Source organism: Dromaius novaehollandiae, chromosome 18, assembly GCF_036370855.1.
Source record: "Dromaius novaehollandiae isolate bDroNov1 chromosome 18, bDroNov1.hap1, whole genome shotgun sequence".
Taxonomy (NCBI): domain Eukaryota; kingdom Metazoa; phylum Chordata; class Aves; order Casuariiformes; family Dromaiidae; genus Dromaius; species Dromaius novaehollandiae.
Window position 1 is genome coordinate 16,061,553 of NC_088115.1, and position 24,579 is coordinate 16,086,131.

Below are 24,579 nucleotides of genomic sequence, written 5' to 3' on the forward strand. Positions count from 1 at the left end.
TAAAATACCTTTTTAATGGTATGAATGTATTGCTGGCTTAGCTGCAGGACAGAGTTTCTGCCAGCCTTCCCAAGGCAGTGCAGGGCAGGCAGCTGTAGTATCTGCTTCTCTCCGCAGCCCAGGCCCCGTGGACTGTCCGGCAGAGACTGCCTTGTGCGTAGAAAGGGGCTCAGGACGGAGCAACCCCTGGAGATCTGGTTTTTGATGCTTGGTGTTGTATTAACTCCTGTCTTTTGGGAAGGAAAGGCAGAATCACAAGCTGTGTTTCAGAGGCTTGTGCGATTGCAGGATTAGGCTAGATGACCTTCAGACGTCCATTCCATTACCTGGTCATAGCTAGGACCAAATACTTAATTCCCTGTGGATATCTGTCTGTCTAGCCTGCCTTTGAAGCCCTCCAGTGATGGAGATGCCTTCTTCAGGTTGTCCTGTTCTGGTGCATCAGTATCCTTACTGCTGGAATGATGAAACTAAATATTCCTTGCTGCAGTTTAATTGCCTTAGTCCTTCTCCTGTCCTACATGGACAGCTGTTCCCCTTTTTGGCAGCAGTGATTCACCTGCGTTTTCCTTCCTTTCTTTTAATCTTTCTAATCATTCTTGTCACTCTCCCTGAAACTGTCCAGTGACTCTTATCTGCTCTTTTCAATGTTATGACCAAAGCTAAATAGGATTCCCCAGCCTGTGGCAACAGTGGAAGATGATATTTACATATCCCAGTATATTTGCTTATTTGTTTCCACCATGACAGTGGACTTCTGTTCAGATTTTGGTGTTAAATAATCCCAATATTCTATTTTGAGGGACTGTTGCATACTTAGTCATTTTCAATGTATTTTCATAGCTTGATTTTCTGTTTATGTATATTTTGCATTTGTCCCTATTAAATACCATCTTTTTTTCCCCCATAGGCCATTTTTTGCTGATTTTTTTCGAGACCGCTTTGATTTCTGTTGTTTTATCTGCTGTCTCTCCCAGCTTAATGTCATCTGTAAATTAATGGGCAGACTTTTATTCCCTGGCACCCCTCACCCATGTTCATGTCATTAATGAAAATCTTGAATAATCAGATCCAGGGGAGGTTCCTGGGAACACCCCCTTACCCCGGTTTGGTATGTCAGTCCATTTTATGGAGAGCCTTGAGAGCAACCCCAGCTATTGCCTTGCACCACCCCGAAGTGGTCTCATCTAGACTGTGTTCCTCAAAAAGACGTCCTGGGAGGCAGCATCCAAAACCTTACGAAAGTCATAATACGCGCTACTTATCGCTTGCCTTCAAAAAAGCCTGTTACCCTAACCTGGAAGTAGGTTAGATTGATTTGACATGCCCTGGTTTTAGTGCATCGGAGCTGGCTGCTGTTCTTCTCATTTCTTCAGATAGTTTAAATATTTATTCTGCAGAGGATGCAGAACAGCTGCTTGATGGTAATCCACAGTCACTGCCACCCTGAGCTAACGTTAAGCTGGCAACCTGAAAATGAAATGATCCATTTTCATGCTTTATCTGACTCTTCCCTGGCTTCATCTGAGGCGTAGCTATCCTGTATGCAAGTTAAACATAACAGAATAAATTTCCGTACAGGCAAAACGTCATGTTCGTGACCTCCTGTCTTTTTCTTGATTCGTCTTCCCAACCTGTGCGTGCATGTGTGTACTTGCACCGCGTTCCACCGCACACCAAGGCAGTGCTGCAGCAACAGGCGTTCGGTAGGATCAAAATGATTCTTCCCTTTAAATTTGTCTTGCTTTCCAGGGAGCAGCTTTTGATCTCCACCTGTTGCTTTGCTCTTTCTGTGCTTGGTAAAAACTAAGTGTTGCTTCTGTTGGCCGAGAAGTACTGCACCTCTTCCTGCGTTCCCCAAAGCCCCTGGAGAGCGGCAGTAGGACAAGAAACAAGCTCTGGTTTCGTACATGCATCCCCATCTGCTGTCCTCGCTAGGAACAACTCCCGTGTTTCTCCAAGGAGACATTCCCTGGCAAACAGCTGCCATCACCTTCGCATTTTCTCTCTGCTCATGCAGGTTCTGTGCATTTAGAGCTCTGACGAGACAGCTGGTGTAATTAAAGGTGTGTGTATTCAGGCTGCCTTGGTAGCAGTGGGCTGTGCTGCCTGCAAAATGTTGTGACAGCAGGTTCAGATCCTCAGCTTCAGATACGCTGGAGATCCAGAGCCTCTGACGCCGTGCAGGCTGCTCCACATCACTGCTTCGATATCCTCAATGTTGTGTGTTGAAATGGTGTTTTGTAACTTGGTAGGAAGGAGGAATTGCAACAGAGAGCACTCACTGTTCTCTTTTCTTGCAGGGTGGAATGAGAAGAAAGGTGACTTACTCTTTAAATATGGTCGAGGCAAATTATTTTCTCCAAGATGTATACCAGAACCTGTAGCAGTACCATGTTCTTTGGAGACCTGTAAAAGAATGAGCGTTCCTAGCTGTTAGTTGTTGGATAGCTGCTAATCGCTCCGTTGGTGTTTGTGTTGTAGGGCTGAGACACGAAGATACACATCGCGCTTGGTGCTAGAAAGTGATGTAGGAGTGAAGGACTTGCTAATTCTCTTACCCTAAACTCTTTCTGGACATAGTGCATAGCAGAGTTGAGGCTTCTCCATCAAGTTGCAGCGAAGACTGAAGTGCAAAAACTGTACATGTTGTGACTGATCATGCTGACAAATCAAGCAATTAGTAGTTAAGCCAATAGTTTGTCCTTCTAACGAAGGCTCTGTCAACTACTTGGCAGTCTTATTTGCCATCTTCTGTATGTAAAAAGCCCTCAGAATCAGGACAACTATTTTTCTTCCACGCAGCTTTTACTCTGCTGTTTGGGAACTGCTAGTTTCTGTTTTACCACCTCTGCTCTCTCATTTCCTCATTTATCTGGAGAAAACTGTGTTTAAAGAAATCAGAGCTATTCAGTATCTGTTTTTGCGTACTTTAGGCCCCTAAATATTTCCTGCATATAGTACCTCTGATGGTATAAGTCAAGGCCTATTTGCTTTTCTTTCTTTCTTTTTTTCTTTTTTTCCTGGACACCCCTATTGTGTGCTGTGCAGACCGTGGTGTGAGACGGTTGTCGTGAGTAACACACCGCATTGGTTTCTCCGCCTGCTGTACCAGGACCTGGCACCGTGGGAACATGTGGTGCGTGCTAGGTCAGACTGGCCTGTTCGCTAGCAAGTAAGGCTGGGTAAATAAAAAGGAACAAAAGTAGATGTTTCCTGACCTCGTGCACTTCTGGCAGAACAGAAACCGTGCCTCCCAGCTAGGGGAAGCAGCACAGGTAGAGCCTGCTCTGCCTTGGATTATTTTGGGCTCGCTGTGGAGTTGCTCCGTGCGAGACCCACCTGCTGTTTCGCCATATCAAGTGTTCTTCCTGATCTGTCTGCTGAATAGTTTGTAGCTTAAGCAGCCGCTCTGGATTCACTGCAGAACACTTCTCACTTCAGTGCAAGGCTCATTTGGTGGTTAGTTGGAGATTGTATTCCACAGTTAGCTAAAATTAGCTATTGATATTGAAATATTTGCCTTGAGTTGGCGTGCACGCTCTGTTACTAGATTGGCCCACTCTTTTGAGCACAGTTCTCTCACTGCTCATCTCTGAAGAAGCCCTATTTAACTGCCGCTTCTCAAAAGAAAAAAAAAACCACAGCAGGTTTGTGCCAAAAATTGGTAAGTGCAAGATGAGAAAGTTTTAACTTACATTTTCTTGGAGATTAATGGTTACTGTTCCTTGGATGGGACAGCAGCCCCTCATTTAATACCGTGGCCTTCCAGTAGTTCTTCTGTGCTACAACTGAGGGAGTCTTCCAGGATCTCTCTGACTTTGCTTGGTGTCCCCAGGACGGTGATACGCTGGGCAGCTTTGCGTCTCTGAGTATTCTCTTACTGGGCAATTTTGAGTGACAAACATTACTTTCCTGTTTCTCCTTCGTGGTAATTATTAAAATGTAGTTTTTTGCTACCTCCCTGTTTCCTCATTGCATAGGAAAAGATCATAGGGTGAAGACTTGTTCTCTAGCACTTAGACCCTCTCTTGCTGCTCAGTTTCCCACTGTTGCTCACAGCAGTGACATTTCCGTAGTGCAGCCAGGCTTCGGTGACCCCCTGAGCTGCTGACGCCACCATTCACTGAGACCCGTGGTGATACACTCTGTTCGGTGTATTATTTGGCCAGTCTTTTCCTTCTGTAATCAGTATCTTTAAAACATGGATGGTGATGATGCATAACCAGAGCATCTGGCGGTTCTTGCTTGAGCTGTAGGATTGATGCTGCAGTTGATGGGAGACCTCTTCCTTCTCGGGTAGTGGCAGGCATGTGCTTTGCAGTCGTCGTATTTGTTCTAACGCTATTCTTATCTCCTCCTTGGCAGATCTTCTGAATTTGGCTCCTGATTAAAGTTGACAGATAATGGAAACATTTCCTTGGCGATGTCTCTGGGGCGGCTTCTCCGACGTGCCTCTTCAAAAGCCTCTGACCTCCTGACCTTAAATCCTGGTGGCAGCAGCAGTTCATCCTCCGTGCTCGATGGGGAGATTATCTACTCCAAGAACAATGTCTGTGTCCATCCTCCTGAGCTGCTGCAAGGCATCGGGGAGCATCACCCAGGTGATAGGCTGTTGGAGATACTGCTCACTCACAATTTTTTATGTCTCTTGGGGAGTTTGTATATGTTTTTTGCATCTTGGGCTCTAAAGAATGAAGAGGTGCCAGTGGGGGACAGGGCAAGGCAGTCCTAAGAGGAACTGAGGAGAGCCATCCACAACCCGATCTATCAGCTCTTCTTTTAACAGGAAAACTGATGAGATACCTCCTTTCTCTTCTGGCCTGGGAGGGGTTTACCTGTTTTAATGAGTCCTTTTATATTGGCAGAAGATGGACAAAGTTGTCATTTGAGGATACTAACTTCTGCTTTTTCAAATATGTGTGTTCTTCAGAGAAGCCAAGTGTCATCGTGTAACTGTCACTGCTTAGAGTGGCCTCAGCAACCATTGGTAAAGGGAAACAAAGGAAACCTGATTGTGGCCGCGTGCACTGGAGTAAATGAAGATAAATGCTGGCCTGTCCCTTTATTCTCATTTGTTACTGTATTCTTTCATGTTGTCATCAAAGAGAGTAGTGGCTACTGGCTTAACTTCACAAAATTAATTTTCTGTGAACATTGACCTGCACTTCCCTTTTCATGTGTGACTGTTTTTTCTTGCGTTTCTATGAGAATTCTAGCCCTTAGCTACGCTAAGGTAAATATTCTTGAGAAACAAATGTTTGGCTGGCACTTGAAATTGTTTAACTAACTGTGAAAGTTTTTCATGTGGCAACGTATTTCGTAATTTGCTCTTGATTAGTAATCCATCCAGGAAGTTGAAATAATTGTGTGTGATTTCTGTGTCCACTTCGGACAGAGGGGAAATTAGTCTATTCAAAAAACACATGCAGACTTGAAATTATCTTTAAATACTGAATAATGCTGAGAACGCCACAATTTATTTGGCACATTTCTCTACTGGTAAATAAAAAGTTTGTTTTCCCATGAGTAATGGTGATAAAAGGGGGGAGATGAGGAAAAGCAAATTTCTGGCTAATGCAGTTTCCTAAGAATAGAGCTATGTCGTAACTGGTTGATCCTTTGCTCTCTTGAAGGCTATCTGTGCTTGTACATGGAGAAAGATGAGCTACTTGGTACCACGCTTATCCTTGCCTGGGTCCCAAACTCCCGCATCCAGAGGCAGGATGAAGAAGCCCTGCGCTATGTTACCCCTGAGAGCTCCCCCGTCCGGAAAGCTCCCCGCAAACGTGGCCGGCACACTCAGGGTTTCGGCATTGTCCGGCAGGCTTCCCCCACGGAGCAGAAAGACGCAGTGATCCTGAAGGAAGAAGACATCTTGGCTGTGGCACAGCTTGTGAAAGACGCGGCTTATGTCAGCTCTCCTTCTTCAGAAGGGGAAAAGCTCTCCCAGGGCTGCCCGGCAGCGGACAGTGCCCGCCAGTCCCCCCAGCCTGCCCACAGCGACTCAGGAACCTTATCGACAATCAGTTCTCAGGATGAGCAGAACAGGTCGGAGCTGTCCGTGGAGGGGCCGGAGGAAGGTCTGGACTGCAGGCCGGAGCAGGGGGAGGACGAGGGCTCCTTGGAGCTGTCTGTCGATGATGTGAGCAGGGACAGTACTTTTGACTCTGATTCTGATGCCTTCTCTTCCCCCTTCTGCCTCTCTCCCATTAGTGAAGCCCTTGGGAAAAGCAGTAGTTCTGTGTTTCTGGATAATGAAAGCAGGTGAGTTTGTCCTTTTTACCAGTTTCTGGGTGAGTGGCTGGGGTGCAGGTTGCTGAGCCTGGAGACTCTGAAGGAAGTTCAGAAGCTTCACAGTGGTGTTGAGTTAAATATCCTGTTTTCCTTCAGGTTTACTTTAATTCCTCCTCTACTGTAACACCTGTAAAATTTCCAGGAAACTGCTTGTCAGCTAGTCCTGCTTCTGCTTGCTGAACCCTTGTGCTGCCCATCGTTCAGGGCCGGGTATGTACGGGTCTGTCAGCTGAGCTGTCTTGAGCCCTGGAAGAGCAGCATTGCTAAATTAGAAAGTGCTTTGTCAGTCTAATTAATTCTGCTGGGGAGATGTATTGCTTGCTTCTCATGGAGAGCCACGTTACAGTGTCTGCCTTCCCGTACTGGCTCTGGCATTGAGCTTTGGGTGTCTCTCTAAAGCACTGTGTTGATGTCAAGTCAGCGTGTACGAGCTCATTTTGGTGGTGTTTACACGTGGTCCCACTCTGATATCTAAACTTTAGTTCTAGGACGTCTAACCTGGATATTTTAGTCAATACGGGTATATCTAAATGTCAACACTTCTCCATGGCACCTGCAGTAAACTCCGTGTGGAGGAAGGAGGGGACCCTGGCAAAGGAATAATGAATAGTAATATTCCTGTATCACTTACTGTATTAATAAGCAGTGTTTGTGGCTTTCTGGTCTGCGGTCTGTGCAGCGTATCACTCGTTGCCATCTTGGGAGAGGATGAGTGTGCTGCGTTCTTGGAGCACCGTGGGGCTGATTTTAAGGATATTGCTGAACTGTGAAACTCTGCCTGAAATTAGGAAAAATAAGTTCTTTGTGTGTGTCAAGAATATACAGACCACATTAAGATGCGACATTTGAAGATATGTCGTTGCTTTATTTTATGGGCTAATTTCAAACCCAGAGAATGGCAATAAGGACAAGGTTTATAAAGGAAGTATTGTAATAGATTAAACTCTTTCTGGATGTGGTAAAACATTTAAGAAGCGCAGTGATCTGAGAAATTTGTATCCGCTTTGCATTTGATGCGTGTCCCAGCAGTGAATTTATAATTAACTGCAAGCCTCCAGAATTTTCTGGGATGGAGCATTGCGGCGGCTCAGTGGGAAGCGGTTTCGGCAGAGCTGGCGCAGCGCAGCGCGTCCCAGCCCGCTGCAGCTCCCTCCTCTGGCTAGAGAATTGCATTGCAAAGAGTCCAGAATTGGGTCTTGGTTTTCCAAACTGCATTAAACAACATCAATTTGAAGGTGTTTCTTTTAACTCTCTAAATATGATGCCTGACTCTCTTTTTGACAACCGAGAGAAATGTGTAAGACTTCTGAATCTACGTAAATGGCTTTTCTGCACAAGGTATTTTTAATGACTTTGAATGATTAAGTATCGGTTCTAATCACAGACTTTATTTTGTTCTTCCGTTCTTGGATATTGGTTAACTCTATCAGTGAAACACACTGTGATTTCACTTTGGTTGGTTTCTAGTTTTTTCCCGTTCAGATTGCGTTCTGGCATTAGGCTACTGTTTTGGGGTTGAACCTTTAGTTGCCCGTGCTTTCGGAGGAGGCCGTGTCGGTTTAGAAATATCTTGGCCTTGACTTAAACGGAAGAAGAAAAGACCTACCGCCACCAAAGCCTTAGTTTGTTTTAAGATGTGTAAAACCCTTTTTCTCTGAAGCAGCACTGACAGTCTGAGCGTGTTTGACCTGTCCCTGTCACTCTGAAGGAAGTTATTTTTATTTTTTAAAGTAAATTTATTTGCAATCTGAGTTTTAATAAGTGGTCACCAATCAAGGTAATGTTTTAAATAAACTGTGAGAAACCTGTATTTATTTCATTATATATTTATTGATGATATCTCTGTTCTTAGTCAGGTAACTGTTGCAAAGAAGTATCTTGCAGAGCTGTCGTAGTGCATCTTCGATCAAAGTTGACCTCTAGTATAAAGAACAGTTGCTCTGTGTGAATAAAGTACAATTAAAATGTTTCTATGAACATTCCAGACTTCTAGAATAAGCTTTTTAAAGGAAAAATATTCCTCTGTTTCAGCGTAGGGGGGAACTTGCGGCCTCGTCTGTGGCCTGGTTCATCCACACGCTGAATAAGGGATCGTTATCTCCGCTTTAGGGGTTAGAAACGGGAGCAGTGAGGGACACGTTCAGAATAACTTCCTAACTGCTGAAGAGCAGGAGACTGAACTCATCTTGCAGAAATCCAATCCTGGGCCTCAGCCACGAGGCCACGTGCGCGTGTTTGCCGGCGGGTGCAGCAGTGTCAGAGCTTTCGGACCCGACAGCGTGGCCTGGTTAGAGGCGCCCGGCGAGGAGGGGAGCTCGCGGGGAGCAGCGCTGGCGGAGCGACGGTGGCTCGGCACATGGGCAGGATGGCGCGAGCTGTCAGCGATGTCACGTCAGGGAGCAAACGCGGCGTACGGCATCGTTCGTACCCTGCCTCGGAGTTCAGGCAGCGTTTCCTGGCCCGGCTCGGGCGGGCCCTCTGCCAGCTTCCCTCGGACGCTGCTCGGAGCTGCACCCGTTGCAGCGACGCGTGGCCGGCTTCTAAAACACGCTGCCCATGGTCATGGTAGACCTTTCTTTAACTCCTTTGGCACCGTTCTGGAAGCCTCTTTCGGTGTATGTGGCACTCGTAATTTGCAGCAGATTAGTGAAAAAGAGTTTTCATTGTTTGGGACTTTGCACAAAAGCCTTTCAAGTCCCGTGTGTCCATTTTTTTTATGCCAGTTTGTTCTTCCCCGCAGAACGCGGTATCTGCAGGAACCGCACGTTCCTTACCAGCTCCTTGAGAGACCCTGCGCAGGATACCTGGCAGAAGCTCGCTCAGAAAGCGTTCTCCGATTTCCTGCCTTCACCCCGGTTTTGTGAGGGGTGGGCACCGTCTCAGAGTCACCATGGCGTGAAAGCAGCTTCCTTGTTTCTTAAGTTTTGTTTTGCTTTTGTGTTTATGGTGTTTTGTGTGTTTTGCTGGCTGCTCCCTGTCTGAGCCAGAACTGGAGCGTGAACAAAGTTTGTGCCGCTGGCAGATCGTTGCGGCTCCCTTCCCTCCCTGCCCCCCGGTCGCCGCCGCCTCCCTCGAAGAGGGACGAGTGTTTCTGCTTAGCTCCCGCGGCACCGCAGAGCTGGTGGAAAGACAGCTCTGCTTTTCCCCACGAGTCTTTCAAAAGCTGGAGCAATGCATTTCGAGGGTGTTTCACTGCAGTCGTCCTCCTTTCCCTGCAATTAGATATTGTCAGAAGTGAAAAAAATGTGACATTGTGGAAGAATTAAGGGGGAAGAATTGGGAAGCGCCTTCAGACTCGGGTCAGGTGAGATCGGGGTGGCCAACCTGGCCCACCCAAATATCCACGTGGGCGAGTCGCCAGCCACGCTCGGGAGCATCCCTCTGAGAAGGTGGCCTGGTGAGCAGGAGGTGACCCACAAAAACGTGCTGGTATGCGCAGAATGAGGACAGGGAGGAAGAAGGGAGGTAGGCTTGGAAGCATTTGATTAATAGCAGTTTTATCACTGGCTGCATTTCTTTAGGGAAGTGGTAGTACTGGAAATAAAGTTGTTTCATTCTCTTCTTCTTTCCCTTGTCGCTGTTGGTTGTTGCTGGGTTGCCTGTCCATCAGGGAGCCTTTGCCTTGTGGGCTGAAGAGCACTAATTCGGGACAACTGTATTCTGTATGCGGCTCTGGCATGTTGTGGCCTTGCTAAATTGCTCGGCTCCTGTTTTCCCCATCAGTAAAGTGAAACTAATAGCATTTTGATACGTGCTGGAGACCCGATAGCATTTGACATCTATATAACGTCTTTCAACCAGTGCTTCTAAGGTTATTTTAACTGACCGTGACATCGGATCTATACCAATGGGTTGCTGAAGCACTTAGTGCTTTGTATGTAGGGTTTTATTTTTTTGTGCCCTGCCACAGTGATCCCTGGTTTTCCCTGGCAATAGACAGAGCTGCTAAAGGCTTTTCACCTTAGTGACAAACTGCGGTTGCTGCTACCTGCCTCGCGCCGTACAAAAGCGCTGAAGAGGGAGGACAAACGCTGGCATCGCTCCTTCGCTGGCTGGCGGTTGGGATGTTGGCTGGTACAGTCACGCTTTGGACTGAGCAGCCGCTGTGGCGGAGCCGTGCAAGCGGAGCTCGGGGCAACATCTGGCCTGCGGTTGGGCTCTGCGAGCCGTCCGCCGATGATGCATGCGCTGGAGCATGCTCCAGTTGTGTTCCCACGATATGTGCTTCAAAGGGCGAGCGAAAATAAATAGCAGGGTGATTAATGTGGTCACCGATATCAGTAGATCTGTCCCTGAAGCAAATGTCTTTCATAAGAAGGTGATAATTTTAGCAGCCAATAATAAAAATAATGAAGCATTTTTATAATGAGAGAGCTAAACTATAGCGCAGTTCTCACGCTCCTTAGCTGACATGAGTTCGTGCAACAGCCGTCCTAGGCGGTCTAGGTGAAGCGCACCGCGCGAGAAGAAACTCCGGAGTCTCGCTTGATGCAATTCTTGCAGATTTGTTGCACATCCTGTTGTTAAGCCTCTTCCCAGGGAGCTAATCAATAAATTACCCTCCCGCGAGGGAGCGGAGGTGCCGGCTCACGGCGGGCGGCAGCAGCCGCAGGAGCGAGCGGTAACAGCGCGCGGTGTTGCATCATGTTGTTTTGGCAGCTCACCTGAACGGCTCGTCGCTGTTCAGCCCTCTGCAGAATAAACAGGAGGCAAAATTACCGGGAAAATGAGCTGAAATTAGTGCGAACGAGCAGGGGCTCTGGAACCATCGGGAGGCTGGGAAGGCGTCGCTGCTGTCACACGAGTGATTATATTCTTGGACGGGGGAATTGGTCGCAGGTTCAAACCCTCCTGTAACTTCTTGCAGCATCTTGGGTCATGCTGCCTCGCTGTCTGTCACCCAGCCATGGGGATCGGTGCAGGGCTGCGCTTCTCTGCTTCAGGCTTTAACTTCTCAGGACCTCGCCTGAGTTGGCGTAACTCGTGATGTAAAATAATGAAGTACCTAAGTCCATTTTTACCCACAGTAATGCCCAGCAGAAACATCCCCAAATTCCCCGCTAAAAGGATGGTACTTTTTTCCTTCCTTGATGTATAGGGGCAGGTTGTAAGCTTCATACAAGGGCTGCTTTCAGGTGGTCTGTGCTGAGCCGGGTGCTGGGAAGAGGAACGTGTCGTAGCTGTTGCTGTTAGTGTGCTGCGTAATCAATTAAAGTTGTTAATCAATTAAAGTTGTTGCAGGCAGCAAAACCGAGAAGGTTGGACAGATCCAAGAGCTTGCAGAGGCATAAGGCTCTATCTTGCTTTACATAAATATTTGAACAGCGAGAACATTAATTAGAGCAGGTTTGTTTTTTCCCCCCCTTGGTTTGCTGCCAGATTTCGGTGGAAGAAAATAGTGGCAGCTAACTGGAGATGAGGAGTTACAGCTAGAGGGGTGGTGGGGCTGTTTCCTCGGGGGTTTAATTGAGGAGTGGTTGGTGAGCGCGGGCGACTCCGGAGAGATCCCACGAGCGGGCGAGGGGAGCGGCGGGGAAGGGGAAAGCAGCGACCGGCGCGGCCGGACTCGCCCCCGGGGGTCGCCGCGCTGCTCCGCGTTGCAGCCGGCGCGGGGCGCCGCGGCCGCCAGGGGGCGCGCTCGACTCAGCGCCGGGGCCGCTGCGCGCTGCCGGGTGCCCCGTGCCCGCTGCGGCCCCGCGCGGAAGCCGCCGGTTGGGGCGGGGAGCGCGGCGCGGCCAGCAGCTTTTGCCCGCTAACTGCTCCCCCCGCGGTGCGTCGGAAGCGGTGGTTCGCGGTGTCCGTCTTCCGCGGGCCACCCGTAGTGTCCGTGTTAGGAGCGCTTCCTCCGCGGGTTCGGCGTGTCCTGGGAGCGACAGTAAATTAGGCAGCTCTTCTGCTCCTGCTCTGTGCCAGCCGTTTAGGCAAAGCAACCTTTTCCCAGGACCAAAAGAGTTGTTGGATTCCTGGGGGGCGTCTGGACGGATTCAGGGGGAATTCAGAGGGAGATGGGGCTTGGGGGGGGGGGGGGGTTCTTCTCTTTTCTTTTCGACGCCAGTCTAATAATAAGGTCTGTTGCTAAGAAATACTTTATACTAAGTGTATCAGTGGTGTGATTAATAATTTACTCTTAGTTGATAGAACTTAGAGCCCGTCTCCCCACAGCTCCTGTCCTACCTTACTAAAACTAGTTCAGAAAACATTTTGATTGACGGTGTAAGTGCAAATTTATATGTCTTTGTAACAGCGTAAGTGCGTTCAGGCTAAGGGATGGTAACACTGTAACAGAATCCCTATTTTCCGTAATTATAATGAAACAAAATTATTTACAGACAATTACTTTACCTAGTGGGTTTGTCCTAGGGGAAAAAAAAAGAATTTCTAAGGAAACATGGGTTTTCCTCTTCCCAAATGGGCATTAGTGCACGTGGGTTTCGGGTCCTGCAAGACTGTGGTTGAACTGCAGGAGCAGTTAAATGTGATAGGCAGGAGCAGAGCGAAAGACAACAGTGACCGTTTTCTCCAGGAGGCAGGGCAATAAAGTGCCTTTTCCCGGGATATTCTTGCATTATTTCTGTTACTTATTTGTGTTATCGTCACAACCAGAAACCCTAATTGAGACTGGAGATAAATTATGCTGGCAGGTGTCCATAGCTTTGTGAGGGAAGAATTGCTCTAACTGGATCAAAATAAAAGAGCATGTCCCCTCTAAAAGTACAGCGGCAGTATATGCAAATAAATCTGCATAGTCTCTGTCTTCTTGGCTCAGTCCTTGCAATTATAACAGCATTAAGCATTTACAATAACTCTGGAACATGCTGTTAGTCAGCTCTCCTTTTTGCTCTCCCTTTTCTGCTCCTTGGAGAAAGCGTTCCCCTTGGGAAATCCTCATTGTGCTGCGGAGACAGCGAGATCTCTCTGGGTGGTGCTGGCCGGGCTCGTACTGGGTCAGCAGCGGCGCGGGGGCCGGGGAGCTGGTTAACTTTGTCAGGCGGTAAGAAGTCCCCCTGAAATTCCCAGTTCATTGCTTGGAGCCAAGAATATAAGAACAAAGGTAATCTTCAGGGCTTTCAAGGGACCGGCGTTTTGAAGGCTTGATTGTAATTAGCATAATTAGTGTAGAATTTTATTTTTGCATGGATAGAACTGAAAGAAAAAAGCAAAATAATCCATTGATTTTAAAAATAAAATAAACACTGGTAAGAAAGGTCCCCTTTTCTCGTCTGGACTAGGCTGAAAAGCAAACATTCTTTTGGGGGCTTTGCTGAGAAATCACTTTTTCCATCTAAGGAATTTTTTTAAGTGTTGCATTTCGATTGATTTATTAATGAGCTAAAGCCTAGGCATGAGGTGCCCCTGCTCTGTATGGATTGTAGAAATCTGCCATTCAGCTTTTGAAATATTTTCCTTCCTTAAAACGAGGGTAAAATTTGCATCACTGAGCAGCATACGCTCGGCTCCAAATGATTTGTTGTGTTTGGCTTCTCGGGAGCTGTGTGTATTTTATTCATAAGCATCAAACTGCTAATTCTGCCCTTGCTCCCGAACTGCAACAAAACCCCACAGAGCGAAGCCTCGCCTCCGTCTCACCTACACAGTCTGCACCTGTCTGGAAGTCTGATCCGTTAAAAAAGATTACTTGTCTTTCAAGGGAACGTACGTGCATATGGCATCCCGGACTCCGATCGGATAAAGGATACTGAAACACGCATTAATTCACTACGAACTGCGTTTTTTTTTCTTTCCCATTTACATTCAAAATAATTAACTCAAGAATTCTCCGTTTATTTAGTTTTCCTTTTAGTTTAATTTATAGCAGTCGGGGGGACCCTTTGGAGGCGAGCGGGGCTGCTTTCATAATGCTCCCTATTGCTGGCTGAAATCGCTCTGCTTCCCTGCAGGCCGCGAGGACCGAGGACCGGGAGGAAGGAACGAGGAGGCAACAAAGCCCCCAGTGTAGGGAGGCTGCTCGCTCGGCCGCGCCGGGACGGGGCAGGAGCGCAGGGGTTGTCCTGCCGCGCGCAGTGCTCGGCCTCCCGGATTTGCGTTTACACGAGGAGATTTGGGAGGATGAAGCGGTGCCGTGGGTAACCCCTGCGTGTTTTACCTGCGCGCCCGAGCTGGGGAATTCTGCGTGCTCGGAGCAGACAAAGTTCGGGCACTGCGAAAGGGACTGCGACGTCCTCGTAAAGCACGACAAATCGTCCCGGTCTTTATTTCTCAAGGACAAACCAATTATGCCTATCAGGAGGCAAAGCCGCCTAATCAGGTTTCCCCGAGTCCCTCGTTTCCATGCATTAAAACATGCTGCTCGTCAGGCTGGTGTTTGCGGGGCTGGTGCTGCTGCAGAGCCCTGGCCGTGGTCGTGGACTCGCCGTTACCGTCCGGGGCAGCGGGACAGGCCGAGAGCTGCTGCTCTGCCACAGCGCGTGCCGGTTGGGTGCCCGGCGTTCGCACAGCCGGTAACCGCCAGCCTGTCCCAGGGCTTTTCCTGTATGGGGTCAGGGACAGATTCTGATGCCTCTTAGATATAAACAGCTTCTTCTCCGGACATTGCTAATAATATTAGCAGTAAGAATAACCACCAATAACGCATTGACTTTTGGAAGTGCTGTTGAATCTGCTTCCTGGTGCTGAGCACGAAAGGATACAATTATTTTTCCTAACCTTTTATTTTCCCTTTACGGCAAGCTAAGCAAAGCAAGTTTGTCAGAAGCAGAGTGCTCCTAATTTGGTCTCCGGTGACCTCTGCGGCTGTGATTGGCAGCCTGTTGTCAGGAAGGAACTTGTGCCCGTAAGACAGAAATGAGCAGAACAAATGCCGTAGGACAGCTTCAGTTCCCTTGAGGACACAGGCTAAAAAAGGTGAAAGAAGTGCAATTACAGGAGGTTTTCAGCACAGAAAGTTAATTAGCTACTAAATAGCATTTAGTGCAGTTCAACGTGGGGAAATTTATGTTTTGAAAGCAAACAGATCAATGGAAAGCCTGTGGAACAGGCTTTCGGAAAGTCCATGTTGACATTCACGTACTTTGTACTGCAACGTCCTATGCAGTTTTTCACAGATTCCCCTTTTAAACAGGAAGAGTTGCTGGATTTGTTTCCACGTGTGTTTGCAGATGTGCAGACATACTTCTGCATGAGTATGTTTTGACATTCAAGAAATTCTGGTTAGCCTTTCATCCAGGTTGAGAGAGTATCCAAATCCTTCTTTTCCCTGTTCGCAGAGGTCAGTGTAAATTGATTCTGCGTGGGTTCGTTGAGGCAAAGGAAATTCAGATTCCAGATATTTTCAGCCAAAGGGTGAATTTAACACAATTCTTAACCTAGTTACTCTTCTGTGCTAATCCGATGCGAGTAGCTTGTGCGACTGCAGCATTTCAGTACCAACTCGCGGCTCCGCATGCTCACGCTCTTCTGGAGATGCCAGCCATGCTGTGTGCGTCCTTCTAGTCCTTCTCTGCAGCATTATTTGGAACAGGCAGAAATGTTTTGATAAAATACTTCATCTCAAATTACTAAGCTGTTTTCTTTTGCATTTCGTTCATATGCAGCTGAAATCAGCCTGTTTCAGAATTCATTGCGTGTGTATCTTGTAAGAGACACGGCTTTTGTGAGAATGAGCGGTTTGGGTTCCAGCTGTCTGATAGTATTTCCCTTTGTCCAGACAGTTACTACACTCAATTTTTAGGCAATTTAAGATAGCTTTGAACTTTTATTGATGGATATTTATTTGCAGCTGTCATAGGCACTTCAGGCAGCTGATGCTGCCGTGGGCTCTTTCACCTTGCTGGAAAGAAGAAGAACCTACAAGGTCGGTGCCTGTGGGGGAGAGTGGAGAAATAGAGAGCTGCTAACCCTTGGGGAGGAGAAGGGGCATGTAATTCCCATTACATGGATGCTCATACATTATGATGATATTTGCTGTCTGTAAATGATGCTTCACAAGCCGTCGTGCAGGAGCAGATTGGGCTATGAGGAAAGCTGTCGTTACGGAAGGCGTGCTTAGCGCAGTGGTGGTGCAGAGCCGCTGGTGAGGGCTTGGCTCTTGCAGGAGACTGAGAATCGGGTGGCACAATGACAGCTTAGGTGACTGCCACATCATCGCTGTAATCTTCAGCCCCTTTCCCTCTTATAATTACATTTGTCACATCATGTTACAAATGAGTTGTTGGATCTTTGTTGCTGAAATAGTGTTCCCGTGTAATCAGTGCAGGTCTCTGCCCTGGTTCTGCAACACAAATAATAATCGGGTTTTGTATCTCTTTATGCTGTCGGTGCCCAAATGCTTTGACTGAACAGTAAGTCGCTAAGTATGGGCAGCGTTACTGCATATAGAAAGTGTGTGGTTGAAGTTCTCGGATTTGGAGTATGAGAAATCCATAGTCTTGTGGGAGGAGGGGGGAGTTGCCTTATATAAGTATTTTCTTTCTTAGGGGCTACAAACCTTCGTGGAATGTAGATATAGTTGATTGCTATAATTGATTGTTGAGTGGAGAAAATACATCACTCTCTGACCTTGCTCACCAGCAGGAATGAGATGTATTTTGAGACAAAAGAGTAATGGGACTTAAGTAAGGAAAAAAGGCTTAAGTGGAATTATGAATATGTCCATACTGCTGGGCACTCTGTTTTCCTTGGATCCCACAACCTAAATTTCTCTGAAATGGTCCTGCAGCTATTTTTCTGATGGTGCTTTATCTCTTTTCTTTTGCAGGACAGTTTGGTATAAATTCCTCTTATAACACGTGTAATAATCTGACTTTGATAAACAGTAAATTGAAGAATTCCTTCCTTCTGTGTCTTTTGTGACCTAGAGAAATCCTCAAAACCCACAAAATTAGCACGGATCATGCGTCCTACCTGTCACTACTTAAGTGCAGAATGATCTGAAGATTAAAATTATTTTAAAAAGTAATCCAATAGTTTAGAATAATTTCAAGTGCTTTTGTCAACAAATATATACAGGAGAAGGTAACTTTAAACATGGTGAGTTTTTTTCTTGATCACCACAGTGACTGAATATGCATAATATATAAAGTGATATTCTCTCTGCGTTTATACTGTGTATGAAATGTGTTTATAGACCTCCGTAAAGGAGACGGGGTGTACGGATGTCTCTCTCAGATTTCATGTTCTACGTTGATAAAAACACCGGAGTCTCCCCGACTCACGCACGCCAAGACGCTGTGCTAGTGCTTGCTAGGTTTTTGCTGTCCAGAAGGAGTAAATCCACTTGCACATTTTGCGTCAGATTGCTTCCGTGTGTGTTGGATGCATGTGTGAGCTGGTAACTGGTGGCTAAATGTGAACTGCAAACATTTGTCTTGAAGAAACAGTTCCAGAAAATACGGTATTGTCACTGCCTTTGGGACTAGGTTCTCCGGTGTCTAAGTTCGTGGTACCTAACTGTGTGTCTGAAGCAGATTTTGGTCGTGTGGTGTAGGTAAGTGCAGCTGGCAAGATCATTCTGTATTTGGGAGGTACACGGTTCCTCAATATCGAAGCAAGTATGCCCAGCACTAATAGCAAATATCGTTTCTTGGCAGTCATGTATTTGCCACTGATCTTTTGATATGATGCGCCTGAACAGTGGCACATTGGCCTCCGTGACAAAGGAGCCATGTGACAATAAGCCCCACAGTGAACCAGTTTTCCATCTTTTTGTCTTACTGACCAGTTCATCTTTGCAAAAGTTTTAGAAAATTGGTTGATTCTGCTTAGTCTTTAAACTGGCTCAAGTCATCTCTTGCAGGAAAATCCTGCGTAACCAGCTGTGGCTGTTACTAAATGTTGCTTCATAAATGCTAGCTGCTGATTGCAGGCAGTCCAGCGCAAGTGTCTTGTACCAGGACTCCTGTTACTTTTGCCTTAACATGAGATATCAATTGTTTTAGGCAAGTGTTACACTTTGCAGCTTTATCAGAAAATAGCATTTGATTTTTCACAAAACCCAGAACAATCTTTGTAGAAAAATTCACAAAGTGTAGGTGATGATATCTAGCTGCACTCATAAGGCTGGAAGCATCCCGGTGTCTAACCTAGAAAGCTGCTATCATTCTTTGAATGAATTTGCCTGTGTCATGGGAGACGCAATCCCTGCTCACATGGTGATATCGCCACGTCACTTCTGAGACCTCAACCTCAGAATGGCTTGAATGTAATTTTTGCTTTGATGCTTTCTTTCAGAAAAAACGGAGCAGCAGCACTTCTTGAACGGGCTGGTGAAGCCTGCTCTTTTAGCAGAATGTATAGCAGACTTTGTCTCGTCTACATAATGCTGCAGGACTGCAGAAGGGGGCTTGGGGATTTGTTTCCCATGCGTGTGGGCGCTGGGGTTTTGAGTCATACATTTGAACTAGGCTGCTCGCAGGGGCTCAGTTAAAAATTTAACCCACAACTAACTGGGATGTCCGGAGACCTGTCCATTGGAATGCAGTGACCTGAACCATTGGTAGATGCTGCAAATAAGGCTGGTCCCTGTTGAAGAGGCGCTGCAGCCGGGCTCGGGAAGCATACTGATGTGGTGTGCTGGAGATGCATGCTGAGTGTGTGATTTTCAGCGTTCAGTGCCTACATTGTTAGATAAGCGGATTAGAAAACATTGCATAAAGTGGCATTGCAGGGGGCTGTCTTTATACCTGCTACTTGCCTTGTTTTGCAAACCCTGATTTCACAGCGGAACCCATTCAGAGCTTGCGCTAAGAGTGTTCACATGTATTGGCCTTTTTAAGAATCAAGGGGTCACAGTTTCAGATTCACTTAATTCTCAAAGCAGTGATATTTTCCTTTGGGGATCAGGGCTGGTTGCAGGCATATGGGTTTTCTTAATCTAAACTCAGTTACTCTTAGAGATGAGTATCTGGGGCACAGTTAGCTCCTAGCTTCTTGGAAAGCAGTTGGGTTCACTTTCTCTACTTTGTGGTGGGTTAAAGAGCTCCTGTGTAATTTCCTGCTCCTTAACTCTGCAAAGTTCCACGTTTGCAGGCAGAAACCGTTTGTCTGAAGTCTACACACATGAACCTGGGCTCGTCAGGCCCACTTGCAAAGGAATAATGAGAAACTCGAGTTCGGGGGAGATATCTTCGGATCTTTCTGGTTACAGAGGGAATTTGCCAGATGAGATCCCTGGGCAATGCTGCCATTTGAACGTGTTCACTCCTCCTGTCCCCGGCCAGGCCGAGCAGCTGAGCTGCATGCTGGAGAGGCTGCTCGAGCTGTGGGGCAAGAAGCCCTTTCCTTGGGAAGTTGCTCACTGAGTGCTGCCGGAGCTGCTGAGGCAGCCTGTCAAGCATGGTTTTCGAAAGGCCCTGGTTTTCCCATCCGAAGGGGTCATCGATCTCAAAAGCACGATGGCTTGAAGGCGTCCTGCAGCCCAGGGCTCTGCAGCAGGGCGGGCAGGGCAGACCCGTGCCGCGCTGCTGGTTGTGCCTCGGTGGGGGAGCGGGGGTCCGGCCCTCCGCAGAGGGGTCTGCGCTGTTCCCATCTGCACGGGCTAACTCTGAAATTCCTCAAAAGTCTGGGTTTGGAGGGATGGTTTTCACTCTCCCCAATTCTGTTCACACTTTTAAGAAGAGACCGAAAATCAGATAGTTTATTGAGAAAGTAGGGAGCTGATAATAAATAAAATAATTTATTCTCTTGTTTGGTCTGTTTGTTACTGACTCTTTAAAACTGCGCTGAATTGTGATCTTGGAGCTCTGTTGAAGGATTTTTAACTTTCAGCATGTGCAGTTACTGCAGGTAACCGCGGTCTTTGGCTAACGTTTTGCCGGGTTTCGTCCCTCTGCGCTCTCGTCTGCAGGGACACATGTGACAACCGCATGACCTGCTCCACCAGCTCCGCTTCTAGCCTCGACACCAGTGCCCAGTTCCAGGAGAGTAACGGGCAAACGCAGAACACCAGATGGGACGAGCAGCAGAAAGTATTTGCCCTAGAGCAGATCTGTGGTGTCTTTAGAGTGGACCTGGGACAGATGAGGTCCCTTCGCCTTTTCTTTAGGTAAGATATCGATGACTTTTGTTCTCTAGAGTTTTCTGATGTTTATCCCAGTGACGTTTGTACATACTCTGAGTCAGTGTGAGCTGGGCCCTGCGGAGACAGATGGCTTCCCCAGTTCTGTTTGGATGTGATTCCCTGATGGTTGTCTCCAGGAATGCAGGTATGAGCCTTCTCAAGGAGAGCCTATAAATTGCAGTTTTGAGGTCTGAAGGAACTTTTTTCCCTAGTAAGGTGAAGATGCTGATATTGGTCTTAGTTGTCTTGCAAAAAATATTTAAAATAACGTGAGGGTGTGGAAAACATTTCTTTATCTACACTACCTTCTCCATTGCCTGCCCCTCACTGGGCTTCTCTAGGGTCTTACTGCTCTTAACCTCTTAAATTAACTTTCAATTTATTGAAAAAGATATTAAAAACACTTTTTACTCTCAGTTTTTACTCTTACTCCCTACTTCTTTAGAGAATGCCGTGTGCAACCAAGTCCACACATCCCCAGGAGCTGACTGTGGGTGCTGTGTCGCTGTTTCTGGGATAGATTCCTTGCTCCTTTTGTTCTCCAGGGAAGACAAAATTTAATTCCTTCACGTCATGGAAGGGGAAGGGAGTGCTGTTACCAGGCACGAGTGAAGCTGTGTGAGGGAAGCAAACTCAGAAGGATCCTGTGGTCGTTGTGGCCATGTCCTGAGCTATGAAATTATTTCCACTCCCTGTTTTAAGGGACAACTCAGTGCTACACTTTTTGATAATTTGCATTCCTTTCTCATCTAATGTACCCCCTTCTGGCTGTGCCTCTAGTTGCCCTGGGCAATAAATTTGGGTTGATCTCGTGCCCTTGGTTTGTCCTGCAGCGACGAGGCCTGCACCTGCGGACAGCTGGTTGTTGCGAGCAGGGAGAGTCAATACAAGATCTTCCATTTTCACCACGGTGGCCTGGATAAACTGTCTGAGGTGTTTCAGCAATGGAAGTACTGCACCGAGACCCACCTCAAAGAGCAGGTACCTGAGCAAGGTTCACGAGGTGAAGACAGGGTTTTTCAGTGCATGTGTCGCGCTTATGCTTTTAGCCAGGGCGGTGCGTTGGAGAAATAGTTCGGAGCTCATGTCACCAAGTCAGGCAGAAAGCTACAGCGTGCTGGATGTTGTTTAGGACACAACCGCAAGTCAGATGTGAGATCTCTGTTGTACTTGCTTATCCTCATCCATTCCTGTTCTCCCTGTGGAATACGGGGGAAGATAATCCGGAAGACTTGCTTAGCTGGTTATTTTGCTAGGTATGGTAACCAGAGAGGTCAGCACTCTGCTCTCGGCGTGTGAGGTGCCCGGGAAATCTGCGGTGCCGGGTCTGAAATTCTGTCCGAGTCTTTCATCCATTTTGTGAAGCGTAGCACACTGCATTCAAAAGTGTTTTGACAAGGCATCTTGCCATATTTTGTTCAATCTACATACAAATGTGATAAGAGCTCTTTAATTATCTGTTTAAGATACTGTATGTGCTTATTAGAAACAGCGATTTTTAAATTTCCATCCTTCCCACAGAGCTCCCTGCTGCTTTTCTTATTACGGTCGCATGGGCTCACTTTTTGCATTGAGCAACCTTTGATTTTTAAATTAAATGTCAGCTGCAGTCTTGCACTGGGATCATGAGTGCCCTTAGAGAGCCTGGCAGTGCAGTTCTCTGCCTGCCGAACAGCAATCCCTTTGTATATGGCCAATCATATGTAATTTATTGCAGGCATTCCTGGCAGGGTGAAGTTTTGCTGTAAGCAGCATTAATTCAGTTTCAGGTCAGGGATAAGATTGGGGGAGGAATGGAAATAATTTTTTTTCTTTTTGTAAGATGAAGCTGTTTTGTGTGTACTCAGATTTTTAATTATTCTAATCACTCTTGCTATTGTAATGGTTATAATTCAAAAAAGGAAAAAGAAGAAAAACCCTTCCCAAGTACTGTGCCTTGGTGCTTAATCCTACGAGAACCACGCAAAAAGGTTTTCCTGCTCTGAAAGCTGCTGGTTTCGAACTCTGCTGCTATCTCTGGCTGCTGCCTCCAGCTTTGGTTCTGTTTTTTTTGTTTTCCCCCGTTCAGCAGCTTACGGATGACAAGACATGTATGCAGTTCTCCATCCGTCGTCCCAAGTTGCCGTCCTCAGAGACCCATCCGGAGGAGAACGCGTACAAGCGCCTCGACGTCTCTGCCTGGCTCCATCACCTGAATGAATCCGGACAGGTGGAAGAAGAGTACAAGCTGCAGAAGGTGAGCGGGGCGGCTGCGCCTCTTCCGACCTGTTCTCTCTTGCCGCAGAGTGCAAGTCCCCAGGTGGAAGCTGCGATCGTTTGCTTTCGTGCTGGGGCAGGCAGTGGGTGTTTGAGAGTATAAAGACTTGCTTATAGTGCCGGGCTGGAGGTCTTGCTGGGACTGCAGATGAGTCTGCTGCGGACAGAATAATGGAGCAACACCTTTCTGGCTGGGGAGAGCGAGCTGTCCTGCTTCTGCTGCCCTGGGGAGGTAGTAGACCGAAGTGTCCAGTGCTAGACGCGTTTGCAAAATGCAGTACAAACAAATCAAAGAAAGGAAAATTGAGATTACTGTATGGAAATAATTCAGGAATTGCAGGGGAGCACTGGGTCCAAGTCCTGAGAGAGGAGTTTGCAGTGAAATGCAGTGTCTCCAAGAATTGGGGATTAAGCCGTGACATGAGAACGACACGTTAATCATAGAGCCTCTCCAGGGGGGGTTATTGACATTGAAATGAGCCCGATTTGTGTCTCGTCTGGGAATAGAAGGCCAGCACTTTCCCTCTAAACATGTGCAAATTGCAGGAGCTTGAATCAAGGCGTCACTTGTCAGGAAAGAACTGCAAAGCCACCAAAGCATAGTAGCAGGCAGTTTCTTGTTGCTGTGTTTGGGAATGTTAAATCTGTACCAGTCATAACTTTTGCTCCTTCTTCCAGGCCATTTTCTTTGGTGGGATTGATATTTCCATCCGTGGGGAAGTGTGGCCCTTTTTGCTGCACTACTACAGCTATGAGTCCACCTCTGAAGAGAGGGAGGCACTGAGGATGCAGAAGAGGAAAGAATACTTTGAGATCCAGGAGAAAAGGTAACAGACCAGCTTCATCCTCTGCCGCTCATCTCTCCTTAGGCCTTAAGTGACATTAATGCCACTAGTGAATTACAGAGTCTGTGCCTCCCTCTTTTCAGGAGAAGCTGATAGAGTATGGAAGTGAGAGGGATGGATAAAGGAGGTGTTATCAGGTATAGCTGGCTTTTTGAGGATCTGGAGCTAATACTGTATAACTCAAATGTTATGTTACTTGGGTTCTTGAAAGAGGCTTGCCTGTACCACATAGGAAAGCTTACCTCACAGGCAAGACTAGCAGCTTAACATGTTTGGTTTAGTGCATTGAAGATGAAAAGGAGATCTTATACATCTTTATAAATATATCTGGATGTAAAAATAGGAAAGAAAAAGGGAGGTCTAATTCAAGGAAATTATTGCTGCAGAACTGTGAGTTTTAAACTAGTTGTGGGTAGATTTAAGCTGAAGAAAGTTGTTATTATTAATAGGAGATATTCTAAACACTGAGTGCTGAGTTCTGGAGTGCCACCCACAAGGACTAGTGGAGACTGGAGGGTCTGGCTGCTCCTGAAGTGGAGCCTGACCAATTTATCACAGGAAACACATCTTGTCATCCCACTTATAACTGAGGAGGTTCCTTCTAGTAATCCATTTGGACACAAAATGTGCTGTTCTAGACAGACCTGCTTCTCTGGTGTTCTGGTGATGGGAAATCTCTGCAGAAAAAAGATTAGTTTCTCTCTCAGATCTAAAGCTGAAATAAGGCTATTTGTTCCTTGTGGCAATCATATTCGCATTGTGGCAACATACTCACGTTGCTGCTCTATTTTCAGACTGTCAATGACTCCAGACGAACACAAGGATTTCTGGCGTAAAGTGCAGTTCACAGTAGATAAAGACGTCGTGAGGACTGACCGCAGCAACCAGTTCTTTCGAGGGGAGGGCAATCCAAATGTGGAAACTATGAGGTGATGTGTCTGATTCTGGTCTCCCAGACAAAGTTTCCTACTGAATATACAGAAAACTCAGAAAGCCCCTCTGGCCCGGGAGCGTGGTGCCTAGGCCCCTGCCTTAGGAACGCTGCAGAACGTCATGCGTATGGTGGCCAGTACCAAATGATGCAGAAAGGAGCACTTTGTCCCCAGTGTTTTTGCTGCTTCTTTAGCTGTTTACTTCTTGATATAATAACCTTGCTCCCATCACCTA

The 24,579-nt window shown here is 46.9% G+C and overlaps 1 protein-coding gene across 8 annotated transcripts in view; it reads left to right on the forward strand.

The window, feature by feature from the left end:
* Positions 1-24,579, forward strand: part of TBC1D16 (TBC1 domain family member 16) — a 46,779-nt gene that overhangs the window by 3,388 nt on the left and 18,812 nt on the right. For 7 of the 8 annotated variants that reach the window (XM_064522862.1, XM_064522856.1, XM_064522857.1 and 4 more), the window contains exons 2-8: positions 4,369-4,604; positions 5,637-6,267; positions 20,099-20,296; positions 21,145-21,292; positions 22,380-22,547; positions 23,246-23,394; positions 24,207-24,341. In XM_064522862.1, the coding sequence (XP_064378932.1) occupies positions 4,427-4,604; positions 5,637-6,267; positions 20,099-20,296; positions 21,145-21,292; positions 22,380-22,547; positions 23,246-23,394; positions 24,207-24,341 (1,607 nt within the window). In that variant the 5' untranslated portion in view covers positions 4,369-4,426. The remainder of the gene's footprint in view (positions 1-4,368; positions 4,605-5,636; positions 6,268-20,098; positions 20,297-21,144; positions 21,293-22,379; positions 22,548-23,245; positions 23,395-24,206; positions 24,342-24,579) is intronic. The other variant, XM_064522861.1, reaches the window with a different exon arrangement.